General features: G+C 37.9%; 1 protein-coding gene across 3 annotated transcripts in view; it reads left to right on the top strand.

The window, feature by feature from the left end:
- The window catches only part of RALGPS2 (Ral GEF with PH domain and SH3 binding motif 2), a 159,291-nt gene that overhangs the window by 39,884 nt on the left and 100,184 nt on the right, over positions 1-19,223 (top strand). For all 3 annotated transcript variants that reach the window (XM_044267335.1, XM_044267334.1, XM_044267333.1), the window contains exons 3-4: positions 1,844-1,948; positions 3,273-3,323. In XM_044267335.1, the coding sequence (XP_044123270.1) occupies positions 1,844-1,948; positions 3,273-3,323 (156 nt within the window). The remainder of the gene's footprint in view (positions 1-1,843; positions 1,949-3,272; positions 3,324-19,223) is intronic.

The raw sequence follows: 19,223 nt of genomic DNA, 5'->3' as shown, positions 1-19,223 counted from the left end.
GACCGCTGCCTTCGGCTCAGGTCATGATCTCAGGGTCCTGGGATCGAGTCCCGCATCGGGCTCTCTGCTCAGCAGGGAGCCTGCTTCCTCCTCTCTCTCTCTGCCTGCCTCTCTGCCTACTTGTAATCTCTGTCAAATAAATGAATAAAATCTCTAAAAAAAAAAAAAAAAAAAAAAAAAGACCTGACTATCAGACTTACAGAATACTTCTCCCTGAGTACTTTACCACCATGTAACAGGGCCCTTGTGAATAATGAAGGAGTATAGCTGAACGACTGGCAAGGCACAGATTCTATCCAAGAAGGAGGTTCTAGAGAAACCAAAGAACGACACTAGAGGAAATTGAAGACCCAGACACCTCAAGTACAACAAACAGTAAACAGCGTAACTCCTGCCTTATTCAAGCATATGTCCTTATACTAAAGGCCTATTTACCTCAGTTCCTATTACCCAATAAATACATTATGTCTGGTTTTCAGCAAATTATAAGGCCTGCTAAAAGGTAAGAAAAATACATAGTCTGGAGAGATAAAGCAGGTAACAGAGCTAGAGTCAGATATGGCAAGGTTTTGGAATTAATCAGACTGGGAATTAAAATAACCACGATTAATAATGGTAAGGGCTCTAACGGAAAGAATGGACAACTTGGAAGAAAAGATGAGTAATGAAAGTGGGAATATTGAAATTCCAAGAATCAAAAGAAAATGTTAGAAATCAAAAACATTTTAACAAAAAATGAAGAATAACATCCATCAGTTTACCAGTGGACTAGTGGTCAACAGTCAGCTGACAAAAGAATTCATGAGCTTTTATGTCAACAGAAACATCCCAAACCGAAATGCAGAGGGAAAATAGAATGAAAAAAAAAAAAAAGGAATAGAATATCCAAGGACTGGGAGAATGACAGAAATTGTACCATGCATGTAATGGAACTACCAGAAGGAGAAGAGAAGGGGGCAGAAGAAATACTTGAAATAGAATAATGGTTGAGAAATTTCCCAAATTAATGACAGGTCCTTCCTTTGAAATGATTTTGATAATCAAAATTGCTAATGAAAGTGAAAGAAAACAAAAATGAGGCGTAAGGACAAGTGCTCAAAACTGATGTCTCACAGCTGCTAGGCTGACATGTGTATTATACATTGGTAACTGAAACTTTGGGAGTTTTTTGTGCCATTAACTATAACTTAATATCCTGCCTCCATTTAATAGAGCATGATCTGAATGTTCTTATGGCAGTGATGCTCTGATTTTAGCCCGCTGAGGCAGAATACATTTTTATTTCATGGTATAGATGTGGAAATAGAACAGAAATAAGATTTTCAGAGCCAAAAGCCACTTTTTGTTCTACATGTAGTAAAAGCAAATCTGAACTTGAAATAGTAACCTTAAAGCAGAAAATCCTTAAATTTGTAATATAATAAGAATAGTAGCAATTGTCCTATCACAGGTGCACATCACTTAGCAAATATGATTGAATTATTTAATGAGGTCCTGACTGTTTTCTTATGCTTTAAGTCATGAAAAGTTTGTCTTTTTCTTTAATAACATTTCTTCTCCCTTACTTCCCTTTACCTCATTTGAGAATCATCAATCTTGCTAAAATCTTTAATTTCTGTAAGCTATGGTAGGATATCAGGATGAAGAAACTGACAGACAAGAAGAGGACTCTAGAACCTCAGTTAGATTTCCGGTTGCCTGACCCTGTGTCTAGAGCTCCTTCAGCTAAGCAGTGTGTTGTCCCCAGTGTTACACTTTCCTTGGTATTGAATGCCATTTGAGTTTCCATGGCATTGACTGGGAAACAGTATTAAAATGGCTGCATTTTCTTTCAATTTAACAGAAAAGTAGCAGTTCCGAATCATTAAGTGACAAAGGTTCTGAACTGAAGAAAAGCTTTGATGCTGTGGTATTTGATGTTCTTAAGGTTACACCAGAAGAATATGCGGTAAGCCTCCTCCCCCCCCTCCCCCCGCCCCCAAGTTTTTGCACATACCTTACACATTGATGCTGTTGAGCCAAGGCGCAGAGGAGGTGGTTAAAAAAAAAACTGAATGTGGAAATTGATGGAGAGAGAGTAGTACAGCAGGGAAGCAAGCAGAGGGATGAAAGGGAAGGGAGGAAGAGCTGCGGAGAGCTTTAGAGCAGCTTCCTACCTTAAACCTTCAGCTTGGCGAGAAAGAACCTTTATTGTAGGTTTTGCCCCCTGCCTGTACCACCTCTCCAAGCCAGCCAGCTGTGCTTCATCGACCCATGTAAGAAGTATTTTTACATTTTTGTAAATTAAAGAAACGGAAAAATGAAATTTGAAGGCATTATTGCAATATCATGAAAGATACCTGGAAAAACTTTTATTTCTTAACTGATGTAAATGTTCACTGAAGTTCTCTGTCTCCTTTAACTTGTTAATAGTATGTCTTAATTTGCTGTTGTTGAATGCTCTTGCATTCTAGGAATAAACTGTGTTCAGTCATAACATACTATTCTTTGGTATATTATTGAGTTTTAGTTTTACAGCTGTGGCCTTAAGTGAGACTAAGATAGGTCCACAGGTGTGTGCAGTCCCAACAAGAACGGTGCTCCAAACCCTGAGCCCTGGGGGCAACCCATGTGTAGTCTTTTGACATGCGTTGCCACGAGAATACGTGACATTGATTTTTTTTTTTTTCAATTTATTTATTTGACAGAGATCACAAGTAGGCAGAGGCAGGCAGAGAGAGAGAGGAAGAAGCAGGCTCCCCGCTGAGCAGAGAGCCCAATGCGGGACTCGATCCCAGAACCCTGGGATCATGACCTGAGCCGAAGGCAGTGGCTTAACCCACTGAGCCACCCAGGCGCCCCAACATTGATTTTTATAAATGGGGAAGAAAACTTCATAAAACATCAGATTTTATATTACTGTTTGAGGAAATACGACTTAATAATCACCATAATACTGCTCCATGAACCAGTAGATCTGATTTTTTGTTTTGATTTTGATTTAATGTATGACTGTGTCCAGATTTTTAAAATCATTTTTATTTTCTAACTATACCTCATTTATGTCATAAGAAGGTATGAATAGGTATGAGATAATTTGAAATAATCATATTTAATAATGGCATAAGGGCATGTTTTCATTTCCTGTAATCCCTTGTAAAATTGCTACTTTTTTCTAATAAAAATTTGAATATTCAATGTATTTTAGTATAGAATATAATTTTAGTTTAGAATATATGTCATGTTGTAGAATTCCTAAGGACAAATTGTCATTTTTTTACCTTATATTTCAGGGTCAGATAACACTAATGGATGTTCCAGTATTTAAAGCCATTCAACCAGATGTGAGTAGTTTTAAGAACTTTCCTTCTAAATATACAGAATGGTTACTAATAGTATCCCAAAACAAGTTTTAGAAATGTCAAATTCATATTAGTGTTTAAATGTTTAAAGCTTTTGATGTGACTGTGCATATAATACTCAGTCCTCAGAAACTCATGTGGCAGTCATAGGTAAACATCATTGAGTCATAGGTAGGACTGTTTGAATCATTTTGGTTGGTTAGGCTTCATCACTCTTAGAGGGGTGAACAGACTTAGGTTGACTGATTTACCCAAGGCTTTGAAGCTTTTTCATAGGACATTGGGAATAAAAAACTGGGTTTCACGACTCACTCCAGCAGTTTTTTTCCTTACATCTTTATTTATGACTTTGTAATATGACAGTGGTTAACATTTTAGAGAGAAAAGGGAGGATCATGGAAGGCATTTCTTACTTACTATACTTCTACCTGCTGGAAGCCATTTATTAATGCTCTGTGTGTGTGTGTGTGTGTGTGTGTGCCTGAGTGTGGTAATGTCTGTTTTACTGATGAGAAAACAGGATTACAGCTGTCTTTGATGCACAGTTACGTGTAGGAATTGGGTTTTAGACTCTAAAAACTGATGCTTTTTCCACTCTTAATAAGTAAGAATATAAGTATGATTTTGTATCCCAAAATTGAGTAAGTGATGAGGCACCTGGATGGCTCAGTGGTTAAGCATCCAACTCTTGGTTTCAGCTGATGTCATGATCTCAAAGAGTCTTGAGATCGAGCCCTGCATTGGGCTCCACTTTCAGTGGAGTCAGCTTGAGATTCCTCCCTCCACCCTCCTCCTCTGCCCCTCTGCCCAGTCACATGTATGAGTGCACACATACTCTCTAAAATAAAATCCTCAAAAAAAAAATTCAGTATTCAGTACCATAAGATAGATAATTTTTTTTAGATATTTTGGGAACAAAATATAGTATATTTATTGTATGTATAAGTAGTAGTGGCCCTGAACACTAATTATTATAAGGAGTTGGAGAAAACATCTGTGTCTTAGGTGGTATAGACAGTATTAGTCTTGTGACTTTCAAGTAAGTTACTTAATGTCTTAGCATCTCAGGTTTGTCACTTACAAAATGAAGGGCTGGGCCTAAATGATCTCTGAGTTCCTTCATTTCCACAATTCGGTCTTTTCCTAACATTTACTCCATACCCGAGAATTGTCTCAGTAGAACCATTAGATTAGGGATAGGAGAAGCAATGTGTTCTACACATAAAGCAGAAAAAGAAAATGGCTTTTGTATTTAGATGACAAAAACTGGGCGCCTGGGTGGCTCAGTCAGTTAAGCATCAGCCTTCAGCTGAGGTCACAATCCAGGGTCCTGGGATCGAGCCCCACATTGGGCTCCATGTTCAGCAGCCAGCCTGCTTCTCCCTCTCCCGCTGCCCCTCCCCCCTGCTTGTGCGTGTATGTTTGCTCACTCACTCTCTCAAATAAAATCTTTAAATAAAAGACAAAAACTGAAACATTAATTTCTTCACATCCCTGAACAAAACAAACTAAATTTTCTTTACAAAAATTATACTTTCTTTGCCCTGAAATTTGGCCATCTTATCCTTTGATATATTTTTTCCTTTTGAATAAATGGCAGTGGCCATGTTGCTATTTCCTATGAGATTAGCGCTATCCAGTGGAAGTACAATGTGAGCCACTTAACGTAACTTTACATTTCCTAGTAGCCACATTATGAACTAAAAATGAAACAGATGAAATTAATTTTAATTATTTTAGTTAACCTACAACATCTGAAACAGAACCACTTCAACTTTTGTAACATTATTGAGGTAGTCTCTAGTCTTTTTTTTCCTCTGCTAAGATTTTGAAATTCAGTGTGTACTGTATAGTGAGGACACATCTTTGCAGTAGCCACATTTCAGGTTCCCAATAGTCATTTGTGACTAGGAGCTTTGGACATTGAAGTTGTACATAATGATTACTGAAGACAGAGAATTCAAGTCAGTATGGGACTTTTTTATTTTCCTGGGACATCTAACACTAACTTGTGAAATTTAAAAGTGAACCTTAAAATTCCTTTGGCCCCAGTCTCTTATCTAACTTAATACCAGTTTCACTGATTTTTTTTTTAACATCCTAAGTGTCTTGTCTATGCCTTCTCTTTCTGCTCCCAACATCCCAATCCAAGCTACCATTTTATCCCAACTATGTACCTCTTACTGATCTACCTGCATCTACTGACCCTTCTGAAGTCCTCTCTGTCCAGCATCCATGGTAATGTTTTCAGACATCGAAATCTGCTCATATGATCCCTTTTCTTAAAACATTCTAAAATGTTTCTGTTGCTCAGAGAATAAAGACAAACTATCCTAATATGGTCTACAAATTCCTCATAGTTTCCGGTCTAGCTGCACTGGCCTTTTAGTCCCTGTCACCACTGATCTTGTGCATATCCAGATTAACTCCTATTCATCCTTCAGTTCTCAGACCAAGTTTGACTTTCTCAGGTAAGCTTTTCTTGTCTTCCTGCAGATTCTCCTAGCACACTCTGCTTCTTCACTGGATATGTCAGTTGCGAGTTTACATTAATGTTTTGTGATTCAGCAAGTATTTGCTGAGTGTCTGTTATATGCCAAACAGTGGTTTAGTTCCATGAGGTACAGCAGTGAACAGACTAAAATTCCTGCCCTGGTGGATCTTATATTTGAGTAAGGTGAACTAGATAGTGTGTCATGAAAACTGTAAAGCAGCCAGAAGAGAACAGAGAGGGAGGATGATGGGAGTTCCAGTTGCAGATAGGGTGGTTTCCAGAAGCCTTCCCTGGGAAGAGGCCATCTGAGCCAAGACCAGAAGGAAGTGAGAGAGCAAATCATGGGTGTTTGGGGAAGAGTGTTCCAGGTAGAGAACAGCCATTGAGCTATATGAGGGAAGGGGGTAGAGTGAGGGCTAGATGTCATCTGCTAGATGTCTTGTAGATCTTTACTCTGAAAGAGATGGGAAGCTCTTGGAGGGTTTTGAGGAGTGGCAGTTTCTGACTGAGATGTTAAGTAGTTCTTTAAGTCACTTCTGACTGCTGACTTGGCGGTGGGACTGGTACCAAGACTGAATCAACTGTGAGAGACAGTGTGGCTCGGGTCAGGATGGGAGTCGAAGAGGTGATGGCAAAGTTGTCAAATACTATGTGCAAGAGGAATCAGGGATGATGCCAGACAGGGTTTTTGGCCTGACACCAGAAGCGTGTCGTTGATACTCTGAGATGGAAAATTATTATTATGATGTTCGTAACTTCTGGGGCTGCCATTCATCTAGAATGTTATGTGCAGTGCTGCCACTTGTGGAGAAAGGCCAGAGCAGCAGCTGGTGGAGGAAAGAGCAGGAGTTTGGCTTTGGACGTGTTTGGGTTTACATGTTTGTTAGAATGCGGAGTTAGGTAATATGTAACTGTATTACTGTCCAGGTTTCAAATGTAGTTTGAGAGAGGTCACTGTAGAGGTGTTTCAAGAGTTTACCAAGAAGGTGACTATAGATGGGAAGAGGGGTCCTAGTTAGTGTTTAGGTGGAACTAGCAAGAGATGAAAAAGCAACAGCGAGTGATTTAGCCGGAAAGTCAGGTTATTAGTACGGAATTTGATGAGCCAAGTGAAGGAAGTATCTTTAAGAAGGAAGGAGTGATAAGGTATAAAGAGTTGTTAATCATGCACTTACTTGATTAATTGCTTGCTGCTTCCACTAGGTTTTAAGCTACATGAGGGCAGAGACCGATAATTTTGCTTCTTTTATCTGTCTGACATGTGATGGGATTCAGTAGTTAGAATGAGAAAATGAATATAGTATTCAGTAAATACTTGTTCAGTGAGAGAATGTCTTCAAAAATTGAAGGAATAACTATTGGAAGATGTGATGTAGCACAAAAATATTCTTGTTAGGTGTTAGTCTCACATAATCAAGATTATGTGAAATCTGGCAGTGTAAGGAGAATTTCGTCATCTGGCAGAAAAATGTTTTCTAATTTACTATGAAATATTCAAGACCTACAGCAAGGCATAAGGACTAATAAGATGAACCCCTGTGGACCCACCTAACCAGTCCTGTTGAAGCCATTCTGCGTTCTCCCATGTTTGCCGTTGTCCCTCCTCCCACTGAGGGCCACCATCCAGTATTGATCTATATCATTCCTGTGCAGTGAGCTATATTTCTCTTAAGTATATGTATTCCTTAGCAGTAAATGCTGTTGCAGGTTTTTAATTTTTCATGTAACTGGTATCCTGTTGTTGTCTTCAGCTTGCTCTTATGTTCATCATTGCTGGCCAGCACCGATGGCAATATCCACACTCCAGCGCACTAATTCCTGAGTTGTGGAGCATCTTTGTTGTGGGATATCTTTGAGTTTATTAACGACCACCAGTTATCTGAAATGTTTGTACAGATGTTGTTTGTCATGTCAAAACTCTTGCTATTGACAAATTAACAGATACATCCATGAAGTCAGTCTAGTGTATTAATCTTTTTTATTAGCATAAATGGTGTTTACCTCATTATATAGTTATTAGATTCACTAAAGAATGAACACTTTTGTTAAATCAAAATTTAACCTCAGACATTATGAGAGAGTTATCCCTGAATCTAATAAATTTATCTTGTGATGCGTTTACCCATTTTGTCAGTGTTTAAGTCCCTATATAACTTTATGTAAAACTTTTTAAAACATGTATATGCTTCATGAAATTTTAAAGCTTTTTAGTTATTTACTGAAACTACTAATCAGAACTCACTATTACATGTACATATTCCTGTGTTATTTATTTCAGGTGGTAATTCAAGTTTTCTAAAATGAAATCTGTACGGAATTTGAACTTCTTAAAAGATAGCTTCTGAATCCAGCCGTATGGCTTGGTGATTGAGTGTAGGTTGGTGATTGCACCAGCCAGGTCTCACTCGATTTTCTATAATAGAGGCAATTTCTGAGTCACCTGGAACTTACTGAAATATTTATCTCTCATTAATTCAGTTCCCTAAGTAGACCTGTAATTCCTACCAGTTTATGGAATTCTGTATTCCTGTCTTTTGTGTTCAGTACAGTTTAGGTGAACTGGTTCTATCTCAACTTGTTCTTGAACCCACTGAGCCACCCAGGCGCCCTACCTAAACTTGTTCTTAACTTGTAGGAAGAAAAGGGCACCTTGCAAAGTGCAGCCACTGTCTCAGGCTCCGGCCACTTACCTGCACAGTGCCTGTCACACAGCACACTGCAGAGTTGCTCAGGGGGAAAAGGAAAAATTCCACACCTTTTATTTCACTGTGGAAACTATCTCCCTTATCTTGGAACTAGCACAAAAAATTGTTTATGGTATAGGGACTGTCCTTAGTCATCAGTAGAATACTGGCTAAATAAAGTCACATCTTGAAGAGCAGATCTGAATCAAACAAATGCTAAGTCTGGTTTTTCTCCAACCCTGTCTCACACTTGAAGTTATCTCAGATCAAAAGAAGAAAAAAGAACATTTTGGTACTTTGTTTTCTTAGCTTTTTGTTTTATGGTCAGAAGAATGGAAAACATGCTTACCAATGAAAAGAATTTAATGTTACAGGAAAGTTCATCAGTGATACGAAAAACTATTGGGTAGGAATATAACTACAAGAAAAGGTGTGCTCCAGTTTTATTTTTAAAGATTCCCTGTCTGTGTGGTGTGCGCCATCTGTCCATTATTAACCCTAGGAGTCACTCTTCCCTTTTCTCTCCATCCTGTTTCTCCAGTTGATTTTACTTCCTAAAAAACTTCTCTCCTTCCCCATCTCTGTCAACTCTGAACGATAGTTATTAAAAGAGTACCATGTTTTCATAAGGCTGCAGCTCACTGGCTCTAGAAATATGAGCACTCCTTAGTGTCTGTGCAGGATTGTTGGGCCTGAGACAGGTCTCAGCACAGCCAGTGCTTTCTGTACCGCCGGGTCCCTCTCCACTGGAACACTTTGCCCTGATTCCCAGAGCTGCTGTTACAGAAATCCTAAGAATCTTCATGTCCCCACTGACCCAAGCAGCATGGCCAAATTTGGGAGGTTCTGTGGATGCTGATCCATCTCACACAAAATCCGCCTTTTCACGCTTCTTCCCTCCCCTTGCTAAGCAGCCTTCTCTCAGTGGTGGGGAGAGTGTACAGTGATACCGTTGCCGAAACAGTCATTATAGTGATCACAAAAGGAAAAAGTTTAGCAGTTTGTTTATTTATATTCTACCATTGGTAATGGTACAACTCTTATTTCCATGGAGTTTTGGTATCTCTCTCTCTTTTTTTTTTGTTTAAACCAGTTTTGGGCACAAATTGCCATGTATTTTGCCACCTCTTTTTAAAAAAAGCTGTTTGTTTATTTATTTGACAGAGAGAGAGAGTGAGAGAGATGGATCACAAGTAGGCAGAGAGGCAGGCAGAGAGGGGTGGGGGAAGCAGGCTTCCCACTGAGCAGAGAGCCCCATGCGGGCCTCGATCCCAGGACCCTGAGATCACACCCTAGCCAAAGGCAGAGGCCCAACCCACTGAGCCAGCCAGGCACCCCTTTCTTTTTTAAAATCAGTGTCTAACCTTCATAGCTCTAAATGGGTGCTCAAAATTTTTTAATTATTTCACTTATTTTAGCCCTTTGAATCCCCAAAGAGAATTTTTAGTGGCAAAGCATAAAAGCAGGGAGTCCGAAGACTTGCAGTTTTTTTCAGCTTTGCCATTTATAGATTGTGCCATTAATAGAATCTATTTCAAATCTTTGGCCTTTTTAAAAAATGACCGAATCTATGAAGTAAAGGATTTTGGACTGTTGGTTCTTCAGAATACTGTTTAGGTCTTCCAGAATTCCTGGAAGTAGGATTGTTTTTATTGGTGACTTCAGAGTAAAAGTGACAGTTAAGGGTGGTTCTCAGTCAGTAATAAATACCATTTTGATCAAAGCTGCAGGAGTCTTAAGCAGTTGGTATGGGTGGAGTGATGGTCACGAGTCCAGCTCTTACAGATTGGGGGGTGTTGTCCTCTCACTAGATAAATTCCACAAGCGCAGAAACTTGGGTCTGCATTGTTCACTGATGTGTCTCTAGTGCCTAGAATAATACCTGTTCAGTATTTGAGTTTGGTTAAGTGACCATTCCAAGGCTTTATACTGTAGAGCCCACAGACATGTCATCTCCCATTGTTCATCATGTTTGGAATCAAATAAACAAAAGTCTGTTACTAGTCCAAGAATGTGACTCATAAAATAGCGTTCTTTCTATGGAAATAGGAGTTTTGGTTTTTTCCCCCACCCACAAATTAAGAAAATTTTCAGGTTTTTTCCCCTAGTATGAATTCCTTAATGCTTAGTAACAGCGGATTACGGATTTTGTGCATTCACTTATTTCTGGTGTGAATTTTCTGTTACTTAATTGAAGCTCAGCTCTTGTTAAAGTTTTTCCGTATTTCATACACATAAGGATTTTCTTGGCGTGATTTCTCTTTTGATCATGAAGGTTTGTTTTCTTTTAGAAAGCTCTGACATGTTTATAGGGCTTCCCTCCAGTGTGAGTTCTTTCATGTTGAGGAAGCAGTGACTGTTATTTTGAAGGTGTATTACATTTATGGGTTTTTTGGGTCTTGTCTATTACAAATTCTCTCAGATTCTATAAAGCTTACATTTGTTCTGATGACATTGGTATATTTATTACATCAATAGGGTTTCTCTTCAGAAGGAGTATTTTATTACTCAGCATAGGATGTGTTATGACAGAAAGTTTGCTTGCAATCAGATTTTCTTTCTAATCGCAATTCTCTGGTGCTTTTGATCATTTCATAAAGGGTGAACTGTGCTTGAAATCTGTACTGTCGTCATTACACACTGGATAATGTTTGCCTCTTTTATGAGGTCTCAAGTGTTCGTAGAGTACGGCTCTGACCAAAGGTTCCTGACATGTATTGCATTCAAAGAAGAAAGTTTCACACTTTATTATAAAGTTCTAGTAAGTCATTTAGATTATTTCAATAAACAGACATTATATACAGAGCACAGATAAGGCCCTCATATGTAACTGGGATATACTAGAAATTGAGGAAGAATGGTGGAGAAAAGTACATAATATTTAATTCTGACTCTTACTAAAACATTTCTGAAAAACTTAAAGTTGATACAAAGTTGGTATTTCTGACGATATATTGAAGGCCATTCTGTATGCTAACATTTTTGTGTATGTTAGAGACTAGAATCTTGGCAACATCCCAGGTTCCAAAATCAGGAATACCATAATTCTGTGTTATTGTTGTTTTTTTATTGGAAATTACCATTTGCGTTAGAACTAAAATGTAAACAATTCATGAATATGGTGGGAGGGTTGAAGAAAACAAAGAAGACATGAAAGACTTGGAATTTTCTGTTACAAGCAAGGTAGAAACTCTTCTGTATGTTACATTATTGCAGCTCATCACCATGAGTGTGGTGTAGTAAGTTTAGGCTTAGAATAAAACCAGAGAAGGAAGGGGGGGCATTGTTGATTAGGGGAGTGGGTGTATCATGGCATCAGTGGTAGCAGAAGGTAGCTCCTGCCTTTATCTCTGCTATCATTCTAGGGACAGCTATAATGTGTCAGGAGGAAGGCAGAGGGGGGACAGAGGATGTGACTACATTAGAAAAGAAAGGTATTTTTGATTTAACATAACACATTAAAGTTTTATAAAGTTTCCGAACTTTATTCTGTTGATTAAAAATACAGGAATCGTAACGAGCACATCATCTGTGGTGGAGACTTCTTTCTAAATAGCCATATAGACTGAGTGCTAATGGAGATACCATCTCCCTTTAGAGCTTTGGATCTTTTGAGCATAAGAGTACCTTAGCATAATGACCTTCTCCTGTGTGTCAGCTGTACTTCAGTGAAACAAAAAAAGGTCTTCTTGCGAGGATTCCCTGCCCCCCACAGTCTTTTACAGATTCCATCACTTTTTCTTTTCTTCTCTCAATCTCTGTCTACATGCTGGTCTATATTGGCCTTTTCTCTTCTTCTATCTTTAGGTATCCCTACAACATCACCCTTAGAGCAGTCCTTTTAAGAGTGTTGGAACCTACAAGATGAAATTTAGAGCAAGAATTTGACTTTACAGAACAAACCTACAAGAGGCATAAGAGAAGCTGTGGCTCCTGTGAAATTCAGTAATTCTTTCATAGGGTAGGTGGTCGTGAGTTGTGGTGTTTGCTCCCCACGTGCTTCCAAAATAAACTCAGTGGGAAATTGGGCTTCATAGTTTCATAGCTCAGAGTGAGCCCATGAGTATTCTTCCACATAATTCTTTCAATGGCCATTTAAAAATTGCATTTGTATCTGTGAATTGCTGTTAGATTTCTTTCTACTGCCTGATTTTAAAATTGTAAGTTAATCCATTTGAACAACTTTTAAGAGGTATCAAGGCTGGTGTATTTCGTTAAGCTTTTGCTAAAATAGAGGCTTACTTACACAGTGTACTTAAATCAGTCCTATTCTTAAACCAGACTCCTAAAAAAATCCTTTGAGTCACTAAGCTTACTTTTTGGTGTTCATGGAGATGTTTTAGTATCTAATAGCCCTTGTCTAGGCTGATATGCTGTCAAATGCAAGATACCACTGGTGGGAGAATTTATTTCTCAGATCGTTTATAGTGTTTCCTGGAGGAAGATCCTGGAGTCTGAGACAGACAGAGACAAAGGGAAAAGCAATTTTTTTTTCTTTTTTCCCTCACAGAGTTCAGTGGCTTTTGAGAGAGAGGTGGGGCAGGGCAAAATTCCTTTAAGACTAGCTAATATAAGTGCTGGTCAGGGTTTAAGAAGAAAGTAATGAGTTCATTCCTGGAGTCACAATGCAATTCCAGCTCCATAGTTCATTAAATGAGATTTTTTTAAAAAGATTTTATTTACTTATTGGACAGAGAAACAGAGAGATCACAGGTGGGTAGAGAGGCAGGCAGAGAGAGAGGGGGAAGCAGGCTCTCCGCTGAGCAGAGAGCCCCATGCGGGGCTTGATCTCAGGACTGACCCTGAGACCATGACCTGAACCGAAGGCAGAGGCTTAACCCACTAAGCCACCCAGGTGCCCCATTAAATAAGATTTTTATTGTTGTTGTTTGACTTTTTATTTTGAGGTAATTACAGATTCACTAGAACTTGGAAAAAAATAGTATAGGGATATTAATTATAGATTCATAGGAAGTTGCAAAAATACTGCAGAGAAGTGCCACTTACCCTTCACCCAGTTTCCCCTAGAAGCTACATGTTAACGTAAGTATGGTACAGTAGCTGGACCAGGGAATGGACGTTTGTATAACACGTGCCTGTATAGTTCTATAACATTTTTTTCTATGTATAGTTTTGTCTAACCATCACCTCAGTCAAGATACAGAACTATTGCAATACCACAGTGCTTTCTCTCCCTTGTGTTACCCCTCGCTAGTCAGCTAGTCCCACTCCTACTCATTCCCCACCATCCTTAACTCCTAGAACCACTAATCTGTTCTCCATCATTATAGTTTATTGTTGTATTAGATGTGCGAGTAATGTAATACAGCATCATCTCAAAATGGAAATGTTTTCTGAAGCAGAAGCTACTGTTCTAACAGGTTTTTAAAAAACTGCTTGTGTCTTACATTTTCTAATTACAGATTTTTTTCTTTATTTTTTTTTAAGATTTTTTTTTTTTTAAGATTTTATTTATTTATTTGACAGAGATCACAAATGGGCAGAGAGACAGGCAGAGAGAGAGAGGGGAAAGCAGGCTCCTGGCCAAGCAGAAAGCCTGATGTGGGGCTCGATCCCAGGACCCTGAGATCATGATCTGAGCCGAAGGCAGAGACTTAACCCACTGAGCCACCCAGGTGCCCCTAATTACAGATTTCTTTAAAATGGAGGGGTCCAGTGGAATTTTTATCCATTTGCTACCAACTAATGTGACCATAGATTCATTCATCCCCACCTGCTTCCTGTCAGCTTAGTTAAAGGGACAAAGCATTTTTTCCATTAAATTAATGATATTGAAATGTTCTAAGTATTGGATGAATTTTTTATCCAAATTTTTATCTGTTTTTATAATTTTTTATTTGAGGAGTCAGAGAAGCATTTGGTAGTTTTTAGTGTAAAAAAAATAAAGCTGTAGTTCATTGATACTTTTATCTGGATTCCTTGTTTATTGTAATTTGTAATAATGATGAAGATAGGTTCAAAGGAGTTGATATGTATAAAGCACTTAGATGAGTGCCTGGTGTACGGTAATCTCTGTTAGTGTTAACTCTTACTTTTACTGCTGCTGTTAAGACAGCTATTCTCAGGCTGAAAAGGCCTTTCTAAACATAAAACCAGAAGATGAAATCACACAGAAGAGGACAATATAAGTATCAGCTACTTTAAACAAACAGAAACCAGGCCTCAGTATGCACGTAAAGAAGATTGGGAAGGTGTGTTTTCATAGATTTTCTCTTTGGTGGGTTTATAGTTGGTTCATGGCCCCACCCTCCCTTTTCTCTCTTTTTAACAAACGTAATTACTCTTACAGTTGGGGAAATTGAAGCAATGAAAGGGGATAAATATACCCAGATTCAGTAAGACTTTTAGGAAAATGACACTCGGTAATAGTATAAATGACTCAGTATTTCAGCAGGGCAGTTGGATGGGTATCAAAACCTTGAAAAAGTTCATCCTCTTTGACCTAGTGATTTTACTTCTAGGACCGTATATTTAGGAAATGATCAGAAATGTGAGAAAAGGTACAAGGATATTCATTAGTTAGAGTGTAGCCTTCTAACAGGAAAGTGAAACTCATTTTCTGTGTAAAGTTTGTTACTGAGTTTGAACTGGTAAATGGCTACATTACATAGTTTGATAAGTATAGTATCAATTTGACACAGACACTTTGATCATGGCATTAATATAAATTTGGGAATATTATTAATTGGTGAAAAGCAATTCAGTATTTATAGATTTAATACTAGGAAATTGTCCTAAAATATGATGTCTCTATATAGTTAATATATATTCATATAGTTAAATATTTATATTTTTAGAACAATAATACTTTGTCGTGGTTAGATGTTTTTAATATAGTTATCATGTTGTTTTTACATTCACATAATGTCTGTCACTATTTTCTATCTATACAGGGAGGTAATGTGAAATGTGGGAAATGGGTATTTAGGCTCAGTAACAAACAATTCTTTTTTTTTTTTTTTCACTGTTGTTTTATATTTTCCTCCAGTAATTTCAAATCTGAAGGTTGTAATCTAGCTTTAGGTTTTAAAAAAGTTAGTAATTGGTATCTTCAGAGTATTTATTGCTTATCTACTGTGTTGAAGCAGTAATTGCTGTTTCTTCCCTCAATACTCTCCTTCTTGGTTACTCAGGCCAGAAAAGGGAATCGGCGTATCTCTGGATACCTCATTTTTGACCTATGCTGTGTAGATCTAGTTTTGACCAAGGCCTGCCTGCCTCCAAAATATCTGAATCTACTACTTTTTTCAATATTCACTGATATCACGCCAGTCAAGGGAATAGTACTTGTGTTTTTGGAAGTATTATATCATCATAACTATTTCCTCCATCTTCCCCTTAGGCTGTTTCTTTTTATTTCTGTTTCTAAATTTTATGGAAGATAAGAATACATCACATTTAAGAAGTCACATATTTCAATCAGCCCCACCCTTGAGCCGCATACCCATCCAGCATCTTAGCTGTTCCTCCTTGGAGGAGTTTATGTCCAGTTTTCAAATAATGCATCTAAATGCCTATGGTTTATAATTCTTAAAATTTCGGATATGATTTATTGACTCTGTACTGTAGAAGATGATTTCATAGTCTTACATTCTGTTTCCCTGACGTTTACACAGTTGACTTCCTCTTCTTTTTTGCATGTAGTTATGTCCTAATTTTGACATGAATAAGTAATCATGGCTCAACTATTCTTTACAATTGAGCCGTGTTTACTTACTTAAATTTTGTTTTCCTTGAGCTAATAACTTACTTAAGCTTTCTCTGTACTGGTCACTAATTTTTCTGCCAGTGGTGAATATAGTGAATGCCTTCTCTGTGTGTTCAAACTCTTAGACATTGCTTCATCTTTGAGAGGCACCCTTCTTGTAATTTCTGTCTTCTTGCTAATTAATGTCTGAGCTGTTGTTGTTGTTTTTTTTTTTTTTTTTAATTTATTTATTTGACAGAGAGAGAGAAACAGTGAGAGAGGGAACACAAGCAGGGGGAGTAGGAGAGGGAGAAGCATGCCTCCAGCTGAGCCAGGAGCCTGATGCTTCATCCCAGGACCCTGGGATTATGATCTGAGCTGAAGGCAGACACACTCAATTGACTGAGCCACCCAGGTGCCGCTAAACTGTTGTTCTTAAGCTCTACTCACAATTGTGTCCCAGGATCTCCCTTTACTGTTCATCTGGGTATTCATAGTATTTCCTTTCTATGTTTGTTACTAAGTTTCCTGGATCCCATGTCTTCTTTTTTCTTAATTTGCTAGTTTGTTTTAAGGAACCACATAATTCTGCTGGCTCTCTGAGAATAGGTACATAGAAAACAAATTCTCTGAGACTTTCATGTCTGAAAATCTCTGCAGTATATTTTCATATTTAATTTCACATTTTTGTTGGGCACAGAATCCTAGGATTTTGAAGACATTTCAGTTGTCTTCGACTTTCAGTGTTACTCTTGAGGTATCGAGGCCTTCGATCCCTTTTTCTGCCTGTAATCTATTTTTATTTTGCTTTTTTAATCTTACTGATTTATAATCCCTTAGTCTATAATGCTCTAAACTTTTTGATGCTAGGCCTTGATTTTGAGGTTTTTTTAAATTTACCCCATTATAAAAGACACAAGATAGGTCTTTTCCTGTCCTTAAGTTCTAGAGGCATTAAAAAAACTTTTTTGTTAAGCTGTTTTTCTCTGTTCTTGTTATTATGAAGACATTGACTCTTATGGACTCTATAAACATATTTTGAAAAAAGTTTTTTGTTATTATTCTCTGTTCTTGTTACTATGCAGACATTGACTCTTATGGACTCTATAAACATAGTATTATTTTTTCCAATTTATTTATTTTCAGAAAAACATTATTCATTATTTTTTCACCACACCCAGTGCTCCATGCAAGCCGTGCCCTCTATAATACCCACCACCTGGTACCCCCACCTCCCACCCCCCCCGCCACTTCAAACCCCTCAGACTGTTTTTCAGAGTCCATAGTCTCTCATGGTTCACCTCCCCTTCCAATTTACCCAAATTCCCTACTCCTCTCTAATGCCCCTTGTCCTCCATGCTATTTGTTATGCTCCACAAATAAGTGAAACCATATGATAATTGACTCTCTCTGCTTGACTTAAATTTCACTCCGCATAATCTCTTCCAGTCCCGTCCATGTTGCTACAAAAGTTGGGTATTCATCCTTTCTGATGGAGATGCATAATACTCCATCGTGTATATGGACCACATCTTCCTTATCCATTCATCCGTTGAAGGGCACCTTGGTTCTTTCCATAGTTTGGCGACTGTGGCCATTGCTGCTATAAACATTGGGGTACAGATGGCCTTTCTTTTCACGACATCTGTGTCTTTGGGGTAAATACCCAGGAGTGCAATTGCAGGGAAGCTCTATTTTTAATTTCTTGAGGAATCTCCACACTGTTCTCCAAAGAGGCTGCACCAACTTGCATTCCCACCAAAAGTGTAAGAGGGTTCCCCTTTCTCCACATCCTCTCCAACACATGTTGTTTCCTGTTTTGTTAATTTTGGCCATTCTAACTGGTAAACATAATATTTTGACTCCTATTTTGAGTTTATTTTGTAAAAGATTTTATCACCTTTATCTCACAACTCTTATGTTGGTTTTTAAAATCTCCCTTACCATGTTTTTCATTTCTAAAAGCTCTGTTTTGTCCTCTAAATATATCCTCCTGTTTTCGCCTAATGGGAGCAATACCTTAGCTGTCTGAAAGTAATAGTTGTATGATTTTTTTTTTTCTGTTTTTGTTTGTTTGTTCATTTCCTGCCCTAACTCAGTTTGCTCAGATTAGATAGATTTCCTCAGATAGATTCTGTCTCTTTCTGGTGTGGTTACTTCATTACAGCAGGGTTCCTAACCTGCTTTGAACCTTGGACCCCTTTGGCACTTGAACAAAGCCTATGAAGCTGAACCCCTCTTTAAAATCAAAGGAATCAATTCTGTGAAAATATACTTATCACCATATTTTTATAACTGTTTCATAGCAATATATATGTGCTCCCTTATTAACATATTAAGATATAGAGATAATGAGCTAATTTCAAACTAGTGGTAAGTATAAATGATATTTTTGGACTGTACCAACTAGAAGGTGATAGAAAAATTTTTTATCAGTGACAAAAGTCACAGGTATTGTTAACTCTTCTGTAATCTGTACTCTGCATTTATAATAAAAAGGAATGTCGTATCAGAGGTTAGTATAAAATAAAAATTTAATTTTTTGACATCCAGATTTAGTAAGCCCTTTGAATTCTGTTGACAGACCCAGTAAACAGAATTGACACCTGGGGTGTCTTGATACCCTAGAGTATCAAGAACTCTTTTTTTAAGAGGTTTAATCACACATTTTGGGAGGTTGGCTGTCAGCTCAAAGAGTGAGGTTCTGGGAACCTAACTGAAAGTTCTGAGTAACTGAATTGGGCTTGACATCTACTAGGCTTCAGTATACATTGTAGGAAGCTCAACTTGCATTATCTGGATTATTTGGGATTCAAATCGCTTCAAAGAAGAATCCACCAGTTTCCCAGTAAAGTGTAACTCTAGTCATCTGTATGCTCATAGACAAGTAATTTTCCCTCTTACATACCACTAGTAGAGTTTGTTTTTGTGATTTAATTGAGTGGTTATAGTATTAGATATGTTCCTGTTAAATGGCTCTAGGAAAGGACACAGCT

This window comes from Neovison vison, chromosome 10, assembly GCF_020171115.1.
Source record: "Neovison vison isolate M4711 chromosome 10, ASM_NN_V1, whole genome shotgun sequence".
Taxonomy (NCBI): domain Eukaryota; kingdom Metazoa; phylum Chordata; class Mammalia; order Carnivora; family Mustelidae; genus Neogale; species Neogale vison.
The sequence above is the reverse complement of the archived record's forward strand: the minus strand, read 5'-3'. Positions and strand labels throughout refer to the sequence as shown.